A 13114-nucleotide genomic window follows, 5' to 3' on the forward strand; every position below is an offset into this window, starting at 1 on the left:
CTCGGAGGGTCACAGGAAGTTGGAGAATTAGGTTAGGAAAGCTGGGAAGAACCGAGGCAGCCTGGCAAGCTAAGACAACGGCAGCGAGACAACCACTTGGTACTTCCAAAGCATTGCTGGTTGCTGCTCCATCAGTTCTGTTGTGTTTGCTCATTCCACACTCGGTGCTTCTCACCAGCTGAGGGCATCTGATGGGCTTCACGTGGGTCTAGGTCTGCACCCTGGTGGGAGCCGAGGAAGGGGATATCAGTGTCTCTGTGTGTGGGCGGGAGGTCTCCAACATGATTGCAGATCACTTTGCCAACAACGGTGCGTTTAATCAAAGCTTTTTCCAGTAGTCACGTGCAGATGTGAGAGTGGGACCATAAAGAAGGCTGAGCCATGAAGAATTGATGCTTTCAAACTGTGGTGCTGGAGAAGACTCTTCAGAGTCCTTTGGTCTGCAAGGAGATCCAGTCAGTCAATCCTAAAGGAAATCAGTCCTGATTATTCATTGGAAGGACTGTTGCTGAAGCTCCAATACTTTGACCACCTGATGAGAAGAGCTGACTCATTAGAAAAGACCCTGATGCTGGGAAAAATTGAGGGCAGTAGGAGGGGACGACAGAGGATGAGGTGGTTGGATGGCATCACCAACTCAATGGACATGAATTTGAGCAAACTCTGGGAGATAGTGAAGGACAGGGAAGCCTGGTATGCTGCAGTCCAAGGGTCTGCAAAGAGTTGGACACGACAGCCACTGAACAACAAGGACAAATTGGAGATGACAGAGCGTCATATCCCAGGTTACTCGGGACCAGAGAAATAGAATGGGTGGGTTCATAGACAGGCCCCTAGGGGAGAAAAGTGTGAACCGCAACTCTTTCATACTTGTAATGCCGTACATCTATAAATTCTGTGAAAATGTCGTATGTTGAGTTCCTGATTTGTTCCTGACAGTGTGAGGTGTTGGGGATGCTTTGATTTGAATTGAGCTGGTTTCTTTGCCTTCAAGTCTTATGGGAAAACCAACAAGCGAACCTAAGATTCTCAGCTACGTCCTTGAAATTCTGAGGCCGGAATTGAAGTGGATTGGTCAGTTGGAAACATGTAACCACCCTTAAATGTGCCTTTTTGGTCCCTGTTCTCTTACTTCCTAACATCTAGAAGAGAGTTTATAAAGAGGAAAGTCTTATTTACTGAGATAGTCAAGGTAAAAAAGATGATGGGCAGTTTCCTTTGTGACAAATGTTGTGTAGGACAGGAAATGAGAGCAGGGAAAAATATGAATTATGTAGGTTCATAGCCAGCTGACAACATCATCTGGGCTCAAGACCGCTAACATCTGTAGAGCTCACAGACCCTTTTGGGTCCTGTGTGCTTTCGCCACTGAAAAAGAAAAAGATAGACTCTTCTCAGTGCTTGGCAGGTGCTGACCCCTATCATTCTCCTCACTCATCCACCCAACACTCCTTGGCATTTATGGAGTACCAAGGATGGAAAGTTGGACTTCAAAGAAAGCTGAGTGCCAAAGAATTGATGCTTTTGAACTGTGGTGTTGAAGAAGACTCTTGAGAGTCCCTTGGACTGCAAGGAGATCCAACCAGTCCATCCTAAAGGAGATTCGTCCTTGGTGTTCAACTGGAAGGATTGATGTTGAAGCTGAAACTCCAATACTTTGGCCACCTGATGCGAAGAGCTGACTCATTTGAAAAGACCCTGATGCTGGGAAAGATTGAGGGCAGGAGGAGAAGGGGACAACAGAGGATGAGATGGCTGGATGGCATCACCGACTCAATGAACATGAGTTTGGGTAGAATACTCCAGGAGTTGGTGATGAACAGGGAGGCTTGGCGTGCTATGGTTCATGGGGTTGTAAAGAGTCAGATACAACTGAGCAACTGAACTGAACTGAACTGAAGGATAGAAAGACAGATGCTGGCCCTGGGCAGTACCGAGGTAGAATCTCCCAAGATGGTTCCCTTGATTCCTTCCCTCCTCTTTTATCAGCCTACCACATCTCCAAGAGGCTGGGTGGCCCAGAGACTTGCTTTGACCAATGAAATGAAACAGATGTGCCCATAAGATGTGGCAGTCCCCACCCGTAAGGGGCCTGGCTATTTTTTCTTTCATCTGGAAGTGGTCTGGCTGTCCCAAGGCCACCATCTGTGAAGAAGTCCCGGCTAGCCACGTGGAGCATTCATGCAAGGGAGCGCTAGGGCCCCAGACAAGGGAGGTCTTCCCAGACCTTCTAGCTCTGCCCGGCCACTAATGGAACGCAGACAAGTGGACGACGTGCAGAGCAGACCTGCCTGGCTGAGCCCAGTCAGCCCCCAAAGGCAGCAAGCAGTAGTGGTCTGGAGCTGCTGCTGGGAAGGCCCAACACGTGGTGACAGGTTGAAGGAAGTGGCATCACATCAGGTCCACCTGCAGGACACTCCCCACTTGGCTGAGTCGAGGCTTCCGGGTGGGATGGGAGGTGGTGGTTTTGGAGACCTCACAGTTGGCCTGCAGGTGGACACAGGTGTGAGGGAGTGGGAAGGAGTCCTGATGCAACAGAAAAAGTGCACCAGAGACCCCACATGCCACTCATTTGCCCTTCCAGATAGGTTGTTACGGTCTCCAGGATGACTCCTCATTTCTAGGCACCTTGTGTCCTCCCAGGCCAGCCCTCTGGGATCAGTCACTATCTGCGTATAGAAATGGGGGACATGTAGAACTTGAGGTGCATGGAGGTGTTGGACATGGATGGGGAGGTGCCCCCAGGTTACCTCCTTTGGAACTCTGCCTGAGAACCGGCTCTCAGAACATTTTACCTTATTTTGCTTAGGAGTATTTTAAATTAATTTTTCTTTTTATAACATATAGATTGTGAAGAATTATGGGCTTTGAGAATTTATCAAAGGCATGATTTAAAATGAGCTACGAGAAATCATAGGCATCCATAGGGTCTTAGCCTGAGATACATTGTGTGATCATTCATTCAGTCGTGTCCGACTCTTTGTGACCCCATGGACTGTAGCCCCCCAGGCTCCTCTGTCCATGGGATTTCCGAGGCAAGAACACTGGAGTAGGTTGCCCTTTCCTTCTCCAATGGAATCTTTTAGTATTTTGATCTAGCATCTGTTAATGACCTTCAGGGCAATGCGTCAGTCTCTGAGAGAATTCAAAGAAGAACACACAGTTCTTTCCAAGATGTTCTCTGCTTGATGGATGCATTCTGGGGCCTTGGTATGTTTTGGCATCATAGAGGTTGTTTAAACCTTTCCCTAGAAGGACTGCACCACCTGGTAAAAGAATTCATTTTATCCCTTGGATTTTTAAAAAAAAAAAAAAAAGCCCTGATTGAGTGATTGATTGATCTGTCCCCACCCAAGCCCTCTTGGTCCTTTTTTTTTTTTTTTGCCCATTTGTTTTTATTAGTTGGAGGCTAATTACTTTATAATATTGTAGTGGTTTTTGCCATACATTGACATGAATCAGCCATGGATTTACATGTGTTCCTCTTGGTCCTTTTAGACCTCAACTCCACCCAGCCCTGCTTGCTGCTATGTCTAGATCTAACTTTTGACATATAATTCACCCAGCTTGAACCTGGTTGGTGCTTGGTGGACGGCAGACTTTGTGCTGGACCTGAGCCAGGTGATTCCACAGCATCATATCACTCACTCTCCCCAAGATGATGTGAACTTGAACCATAAATCCATGAGCTAACCCAATGACCCAGCCCTCTTCCATCTCACAGAAACCTTTCAAATCCCTGGCTCCACTGAACATGTGCCTTTTTGTTGATGTTGTTCCTGTTAAATAAGTTTTAAAAATAACAAGGGTCATACACTTAAAAATTCTTGTAAAGAACAAACTGGATCCAGTTAATAAACTCTAGAAACTTAGGGACAAACAGCTGTAGAGAGAAGCAAAAAAGTGTAGATAACCAGGGTATGTAAGGATAACCGGATAACCAAGTGTACGTAAGGCTCAGCTCGAGTGTTAGCAGTGTTTCCTGCTAGTTGAAAGAGACCGTGAAAATGGTACATCTCTGAAATCTCCAACACCAGCTATTTAGAATTCCTACCCTTTCTTCCTTCACTCTTTTTTTTTTAAATTAATTAATTTATTTTAATTGGAGGCTAATTACTTTACAATATTGTGGTGGTTTTTTGCCATATATTGACCTGAATCAGCCTTGGGTGTACATGTGTTCCCCATCCTGAAACCCCCCTCCCACCTCCCTCCCCATCCCATCTCTCAGGGTCATCCCAATGCACCGGCCCTGATGAAGGCGTCTAAATTCATGACCTGAAGAAATTCACAAGAAGGAGCACTCTGAGAGCCCCCGCAGCAGGTGAACTGGTTGCTCTGCCCACATTCCACCTCCCCTCCCGGCTACGCTGGCCGTGTGATGGGGCAGCTGACACCTGGTTTACAGTCCCGCCCCTGTACTTGCCCCCATCCCAACTCTGTGCAGACTGCATGAGCAAATGGGCAAGTCACTTCTCTAGGTCTCAGTTTTCCCATCTGTAAAATGAAGAGCTGGGACAAGGCCCATGATTTCATAAACAAACATAAACATCAAAGAAGGAAAGAAAACAACAGAGGGACAGCATGTGCAGCAGACACACACGTGCTTCTCACGTGGAAACACTACCAGAAATTCTCCAAAGCCACCGTCTGACTCGGCAGCAGGCAAGGCTTTTTTCCTCCTTTCAGAGAGAAAAGCTGACCTCAGTCATGTGGGACTCTGCATTCCTGATCTCCTTTTCTTCTTTGTGGTACATTTCTTATCAGTAATTCTTACAGTGCAATCTTTATATATATATATATATTGAAAATAGACATTTTATATTGTTTGTACAAGGAACAATTTCAAAATACAAATCTTGCAATATGCAGATATAAAGACAAGGATATAAATATAAATGCACATCTATAGAAAAACGTCAGCAAGTTAAGTTTTCTTCTTTCTGAATCCTTAAATCTAGAGGATCCACAAGGCACAGTCTCTCCCTGCTCCTTTTCCATGCACGCAGAGCACCTGGCCAAGAGAAGGTTTTACAAGCTGAAATGCTGGTGTCATCCTTGTTAACACCTCCCAATCCGGGAGGAGTCTTGTAGTTCACGTGGAGCCTCGGGTGTGTTTCTTTTCTTTGTAACCTGCAGATTAGGATGAGGAATGGGATTGAATCCCGTGGACAAGCTGTCCTGAATAAATGTCACGATGAAATAAAAGCCCTGATAGGAAACCCTGAGGGCTTCACTCCCTCCCAGGTAACCGTTGTCGGCTGGGACTTTGAGAACTGGGCCTTACGCCCAGAGCGGGCAGGCAAGGCAGGCAGACAGCGGGCATCTGTCCTGAGCCCAGAGAACCCACTGGTAAGGGTGGTGCTTGAGCTGGGCAGTCGGTAAAATGATGCATGGATGTTTCCTCACCCTCGGGGGCTATCCCCTGGGGCCAATGCCCCAAGTCTTCCCTAGGTCCTCTCTGGCTGGAGAAGAGCTGGGCCTTCACTGCGGCCTCTGCTGGCCTCGGCGTCCCCGGAGCCTCCTAGGCCATGCAGGTGGATTTCCGTGTCCTCCCCTCTGGCATCTGCCCCCGTGGTCATCGGCACACTCTCCGTGCTCTCCATCTCAACACCGGGTGGCTGGTGGGCTTGCCTAGAAAGCAGAATAATTGCCAAAGGAGAGATTGTGTCAACAAACAGTTCCTTTCGGACACTCTGATGGAGAGCACCTAGACTACTTCCACTCACAGGTGGTCTTTAGATCTTATTTTGGCTTTCACCCCTTTGTCCACCAAGTTTTACCAGCACTGTGGGGGCAGCTCCCCCCACCTTGCCAACCCCCTGCCGAAAGGCAGTGGTTCCAGTGTCAGGTGCCATGGGAGGAGTGAGTGATGAGGAGCCTGGCCAAGCCAGCACTGACAGTCCTGATAAAACTAATGTAATGGTTATAAAACTCACTCAGTCATGTCCGACTCTCTGCGACCCCATGGGCTGTAGCCTACAGGGCTCCGCTATCCATTGGATTTTCCAGGCAAGGGTACTGGAGTGGGTTGCCATTTGCTTCTCCAGGGGGTCTTCCTGACCCAGGGATTGAACCGAGGTCTCCCGCGTTGTACGCAGAGACTTTACCATCTGAGCCACCAGGGAAGCCTTGACAATTATTTAGTAAGTGTTAAATACATAAACGAATATCAGTTTAATCAGTTCTTGAGAAGCCAGGAGTAGGGGATGCAGAGAATCTTAATCCCACGCCTCCCCACCTGTCACTGGATGTGGGTTTTAGGTCCTGAGTATGCGGACCTGTGGATTACACAGTCTGCCTCCTGAGAAGAAGCAATTTTCAGGACATTGTAGAGTCAACACCTGAGCTCCTTGGAGTGAGGCCTAAACTATAAATCAGAACTCTAGGCCAGTTTATAAAAACAATTTTCTAAAACCCAATTTGTTGAATCACTAATCTACCTAATAACCCATTTGCAAATTAATCAGCTTACGGAAAGAATCAGCTCACCACACGGCCAAGTAGCAATGTTTATATCATGTTTACCAGTGCTTAAAGATACATTCATGAGTACTACCATAAATACAGTCAGTAATATTGATATATTCCTTTTAGGAGCATATTTATTGGCCATACTTATCAAATTTACAAATTCTTTTTAAGAACATATTTTTAATGTCTTCTTTAAAAAGATTGTGTATTTATTCTTTTTTAATATCATCAATGAATATATTCTAATTACATCTCCTAAGAATAATTCTAAATGCATTTTATGTAGAAATTATTTAACTGTAATGGTATTCTTAAAATCCTTTTAAAAGTAATTTTCTATTTCGCAAATATTTTAGCATTTAGGGGGATTTTTTGATGAATTTTTAAGTAAAATATCAGCCTTCTTTTCTTGATTTCTAGACTATGAAGTTTATGGCATTTCTTTTTGGTTAGGGTGATATTAATAACTTTTGAAGATGTGTGTGAATATTTTGATGGCTGTTTTCCATTTTGGCTTTGCAGTGCCGTTTCATGGAATATTCATTTTGTCAAAGTTAGGCTCGAAGAATGGTATAATCTTTATATTGATATAATATTTAGGAAGAAATTTTTGTGACTAGTGATTAAAAGTTTAGTTTCAACACACCTGCTATGTCTGGAACAGCCATATCACTATGGAATGGTAAAATACTGGCTACCAGCTGATGGAAGTACAGAGTCAAGGCTAATATGCTATTTGAGGCTTTTATGAAGGAATGGTAAAAATGGCTAAACATTAGAAAAATAAAAGCTGAAATTTCAGCAAGTGGCAGAAACAGTCTTGCCAGCAATGCTGAAATATAGAATTTCTAGTATTAGAAATGCCAAGGCCAACACGTATGAGCCTATTTATGGGGACGTGTGTCCGTATTTAACAAGTACATTCAAGAAGAACAATCAGTAAATATATCATACAAGTTGCACGTCCATCAGATCAGTTACTTGGCACATTCTTTCCTTCTGAATTGGCTTTTGGTGAATTGGCCCCATGCCGTCCACTGATTTCTGGCTGCCCGGATTCTGACCAGTGACCTGCAGGCTGCCTTTGGACAGTGAAGGGAATAGGCCTGACTCAGTGACCACTTGGCCTGGACACTCCTTTTGCCCAGTACAGAGTGGGTGGGAGCACCCACACCTCCAGCCAGGACAGGGTCTTCCTTGGCAAGGGCAGACCTGGGTCATCAGATGCAGCCCTGCTCTTGGGGGAGGAAGCATCCTGTCCAGCGTGGGTCTCCTGTGCTACTCACCTTGACCTCAGGCGGCAACGTACCAGAAGAAACAGCAGGCACGCTACAAAGAGCACAGTGACAGGTATGGAGACGGCTGCTGGAAAGAAAGCAGAATGAGCTGGCATCCTGCTCAAAGTCCCAGTGTTTCCGAGCCTGAAAATCCTGTACAGTTTACGCTTCTGCAGAGAGATCCAGATGTCTTCCCAACCAGCTCACAGTTACTAACAGATCCTGAGATCCACGCTGTTCTGTCTGTTCTACATCAGGGCAGAGAGGACCCTCCTTTCCCGCCAACACAGCCACAGTGGTGGTTTGGGAGTTGTTAGGGAGGGTGGGACCTTCATGTGGAAGCAAGAGGGCTGGGCCCAGGGGCAGGTGAAACAGTACTATTTTTAAAACACTTGTATCAATCAGAAGCTCCCAGCAGATTTGGCCAGTTTGCCTTAATATTGTGAAATCTCCCTGCAAAAATCACCAACGTGCCCTGCGTCTAAGATGACAACCTGGGGCTTCCCTGGTGACTCAGAGGTAAAGAATTCACTTGCTAATGCAGGAGACATGGGTTTGATCCTTGGTCTGGGAACATCCCACTTGCTGCGGAGCACCTGGGCCCAAGTATCACAACTACTGAGTCTGTGCTCTAGAGGCCGTCACAACTACTGAAGCCCTCAGGCCCTAGAGCCCATGCTCCATGAGGGGGAAAGCCACTGCAACGAGAAGCCAGAGCACTGCAACTAGAGAAAGGTCCACACAGTAATGAAGATACATCACAGCCAAAAATAAACTAAATTTAAAAATTTTTAAGATGACAACCTGAACAGCTGCGGACCCAGGAGTCTCACTGTGGCCCAGGAGGCATACTGAGGCATGTTGAGCTTTTCAGACCTGCGCCTAGACAGACAGTCACACTCGTGTGTGCAAGGACTTGGCCTTCAACTAGAACTGTCCTCAGAAACAGCTAGAGATGAGGAAACATACCCAGATTTCTGCAGGATAGGAGAGGAAACGGGCAACATGTAACGGAAACTTGAGAGAAGACCATTCCTTTTGACTCTAATTTCACTTCTAGAAATGTATTCTAAGAAAATGGGAAATGCATACACAGGAGTAGTCACTAAAGCATTGTTTAAAATAAATTTTAAAAGGTTAATCTAAATCTCTTATCAGTAGACAGTTAAATGAAATGTGGCATACCCGTACAATGGACTATTATTCAGCTTTTCAAAACTTTGAAATCTACATTTGTTAACACAGAAAGATGTCTACAAAGTCTTAAGTGAAAAATCTGGTTGAGATAAAAATGAATAAAACAATTTCCAGTAAGCCATGTGTGTGTCCATATACACAAAATAGTCTTGACGAATATATGCCAAGTATTAAGTAATTCTTTGGGCTTGTAGATAACTTTATTTTCTTTTTTAAAAAGTTTGCTTTTCCCCCCCACCCCGATCTTTTTGCAATGACGCTCTAATCAGAAGAGATACTAAATTTACAAAAACAAGACTACTTTTATTTACCTAAGTAAATAAAACTTAGAAAAGCTATTCCAAAAGAGGTAAGAGAAAACATGAGAAATTAGTGAACGTTGTTCTTGAGTTTCTAGATTTAACATTAATCATCATTATGACTAAAAGACAAATTTCTTAGCAGAGATGTTGTACCCTCCAGGAAACTATTCCTTCACATTGACTAATCAGGTTGGCATGCATTTACTGTTCACGGAGAGATTTATTGGAAAAGGCGAGCTGATGTTAACTCTAGTTCCACTTTCACAACGCTGCTTCCTGTTTCTTACTGAGAATAGAAGCTGCGACTCAGACTCGAGTGCAAAGAGCGGTCCTGAGCCAATGATATAACAAAGCAATCTAAATTCAGCCCCTGGAACTCAGACACTTGGTACCTTCCCCAGTTACTTCCAGGCAAATGTAGGAAAGAAATTGAAACAAGAATCACCAAATTTAGTGAAGAAATTGAAACCAGAATCGCCAAAAGAATGGATTAATGCATTGACTGCCATGGTTTCCACCCTTTTGTGTTTCCTAGCAGGGTGCATGGGTTGGAGAAAAAGGAAGAGAGATTTGATGAGACAGAGAAGGGAGGAGGATTAGCTTGAGAGAGGAAGGAGAAGAAAGATTATTGCACAGGAGACCAGAAGGGCCAGGAGCCCCTGCCTTACCTTCAGCCTATGGTGATGTTGGGTCTACAGTGGAGAAGACAGCCGAGGTGGCTGGTGGACTGTGTTCCATGTGGGTGAAGGAGTCCTCTGTAACCACAGTGAGGCACCTCATGCCAGTCAGAATGGCCACCATCAACAAGTCTACAGGTAATACTAATTTGAAAAGATATGTGCACCCCAGTGTTCATAGCAGCACCATCTTCCAAGTCAAGACATGGAAACGACCCATTGTCCATGAAGAGATGAATGGATAAAGAGGTGGTGTTTACGTACAATGTAATATTGCTCAGCCATTAAAAAGAATGAAATTCTATCATTTGCAGCAGTGTGGATGGGCCTACAGTATATTATGCTCAGTGAAATAGATCAGAGAAAGAGAAATACTGTATGATATCACTTATATGTGGAATCTAACAAACAATACAAATGAATGTATATGTAAAACAGGAACAGACACAGAGAAAGCAAACTTGTGGTTACTTAAGACGGAAGGGAGAGGGGCAAATTAGAGACAGGGGATTAGCAGATATAAACCACCATACATAAAATAGATGAGCAATAAGGGTATACTGTACAGCAGAAGGACTTACAATTATCTTGTAATAGCATGAATGGAGTATAATCTGCAAAAATACTGCACATCTGAAACTAACGTGATGTTGTAAATCAACTATACTTCAGTTTTTAAAAAGTGTCATCTGTGCAGATCCAGGAAATCATCATTTCTGGCTGTCCCTGCAAATTAGCTCAGTCAGAGGGTAGGGTATCTGACATGCTGTGTGCCTGCATTCGCTGAAGGCAGTTCTGAAATGAGAACGTCAACTCCTTATTCCCTGGCAATGGTTTCTCTTTTGTGTCTTCCTGTACTGAGCACATAGGAAATGCTGGGTTCAGAGTGGGTAATCAATAAATATTTAATTGATGGAATTAAACCACTAATCTTCTGCAAGCTAAAGAACTGGAAAAGGTCAGTTTTCATTCCAATCCCAAAGAAGGGCAATGCCAAAGAATGTTCAAACTACTGCACAATTGCATTCATTTCACATGCTAACAAGGTAATGCTCAAAATCTTGCAAGCTGGGTTTCAGCAGTACATGAACCGAGAACTTCTAGATGTACAAGTTGGATTTAGAAAAGGCAGAGGAACCAGAGATCTGATTGCCAGCATCCATTGGATCATAGAAAAAGCAAGAGAATTTCAGAACAACATCTACTTCTGCTTTATTGACTACGCCAAAGCCTTTGACCATGTGGATCACAACAAACTGTGAAAAATTCTTAAAGAGATGGAAATACCAGACCACCTTACCTGTCTCCTGAGAAACCTATATGCAGGTCCAGAAGCAACAGTTAGAACCAGACATGGAACAACAGACTGGTTCCAAATAGGAAAAGGAGCACATCAAGGCTGTATACTGTCACCCTGCTTATTTAACTTATACGCTGAGTACATCATGCAAAATGCTAGGCTGGATGAAGCACAAGCTGGAATCAAGATTGCCGGGAGAAATATCAATAACCTCAGATATGCAGATAGCACCACCCTTATGGCAGAAAGTGAAGAGGAACTAAAGAACCTCTTGATGAAGGTGAAAGAGGAAAGTGAAAAAGCTTGCTTAAAACTCAACATTCCAAAAACTAAGATCATGGCATCTGGTCCCATAACTTTGTGGCAAATAGATGGGGAAAAAATGGAAACAGTGACAGACATTATTTTCTTGGGCCTGACAATTACTGTGGATGGTGACTGCAGCTATGAAATTAAAAAGTGTTGCTCCTTGGAAGAAAAGCTATGACCAACCTAGACAGCATATTGAAAAGCAGAGATATCACTTTGCTGACAAAGGTCTGTCTAGTCAAAGCTATGGTTTTTCCAGTAGTCGTGTGGATGTGTGGACCATAAAAAAGCTGAGCACTGAAGAATTGATGCTTTTGAACTGTGGTGTTGGAGAAGACTCTTCAGAGTCCTTTGGATTGCAAGGAGACCAAACCAGTCAATCCTAAAGGAAATCAACCCTGAATATTCATTGGAAGAATTGATGTTGAAGCTGAAGCTCCAGTACTTTGGCCACCTAGTGAGAAGAGTCAACTCATTGGAAAAGACCCTGATATTGGGAAAGGTTGAAGGTTGGAGGAGAAGGGGATGACAGAGGATGAGATGGTTGGATAGTGTCACCAATTCAGTGGACATGAATTTGAGCAATCTCTGGGAGATAGTGAAAGACAGGGAAGCTTGGCATGCTGCAGTCCATGGGGTCACAAAGAGTTGGACACAACTGAGCAACTGAACTGAACTGCAGCTGAAGGACATGTAAAGTGCCATTTGCTTTTTAATGAGAAATCTGCATGTTGTTGCAGCTTAGGACCACGTCTGGCACAGGATAGGAGCTCAATTTGTATCGTTTAAACAGACAAATGATATAATATAGAGGTAGCTCCCTTTAAAGGCTGAGCATGTAAACTACAGCAGATGTACTTCTGCTCTGAAAGATTACAGTCTGAAAGATGAACCCTTCCCCTTGAGTGTACTAAATGGACATGGCAGTGTAAATGCTGTCATAGCTGACATTCTACCCTTTTATTTCACAACCAGGAATCTTCAAAAATAGCCTAGGTAAGAAGCAGAGACAGACATTGGAATAATCGAATAAGGTTATTGATTAAAAAAAAAAAAGGCTGCCAAGTGAGTGCATAGATATAGAAGACAGTGAAATGAGGACCATTTCGCTCAATATGTATTATAATGTTAGAGCCCTCAAACTCCAATGAGTATTTTCTCACTCACTTATGCAACATCTACTATTTACCATTTTGCTGCACTAAAAGAGCCACTTTTTAAAAGTTGTGAAAGAGACTTCCCTGGCAGTCCAGGGGTTAAGACTTCCCCTTCCAGTACAAGGGGTGCAGGTTCAATCACTGGTTGGGGGGCTAAGACCCCACATACCTGGGGGCCAAAAACCCAAAACATAAAACAGAAGCAATATTGTAACAAATTCAATAAAGACTTTAAAAATGGTCCACATCAAAAAAAAAAAAAAAAACTTTAAATACATAAAAGTTGTGATAAGCACTTACATAATTTATTTTAGAACTGATATTGGTAATACCAGTGAACTGATTAAAACATTACATTAATATCTGCTGAGCAACTGCTATGGTAAAGCATTATTTATATCATCTTCCAAAGATGATCAAT

The 13114-nt window shown here is 43.8% G+C and overlaps 1 protein-coding gene across 8 annotated transcripts in view; it reads right to left on the minus strand.

The window, feature by feature from the left end:
* Window positions 1–4225: 4225 nt before the first annotated feature.
* The window catches only part of IL15RA (interleukin 15 receptor subunit alpha), a 37974-nt gene continuing 29085 nt past the window's right edge, over window positions 4226–13114 (minus strand). For 4 of the 8 annotated variants that reach the window (XM_061126016.1, XM_061126012.1, XM_061126014.1 and 1 more), the window contains 2 exons: window positions 7761–7839; window positions 4226–5634 (listed from right to left, as the gene is read on the minus strand). In XM_061126016.1, the coding sequence (XP_060981999.1) occupies window positions 5451–5634; window positions 7761–7839 (263 nt within the window). In that variant the 3' untranslated portion in view covers window positions 4226–5450. The remainder of the gene's footprint in view (window positions 5635–7760; window positions 7840–13114) is intronic. The other 4 variants (XM_061126017.1, XM_061126015.1, XM_061126011.1 and 1 more) reach the window with 2 other exon arrangements.

This window comes from Dama dama, chromosome 23 (genome assembly GCF_033118175.1).
Source record: "Dama dama isolate Ldn47 chromosome 23, ASM3311817v1, whole genome shotgun sequence".
NCBI classification, from domain to species: domain Eukaryota; kingdom Metazoa; phylum Chordata; class Mammalia; order Artiodactyla; family Cervidae; genus Dama; species Dama dama.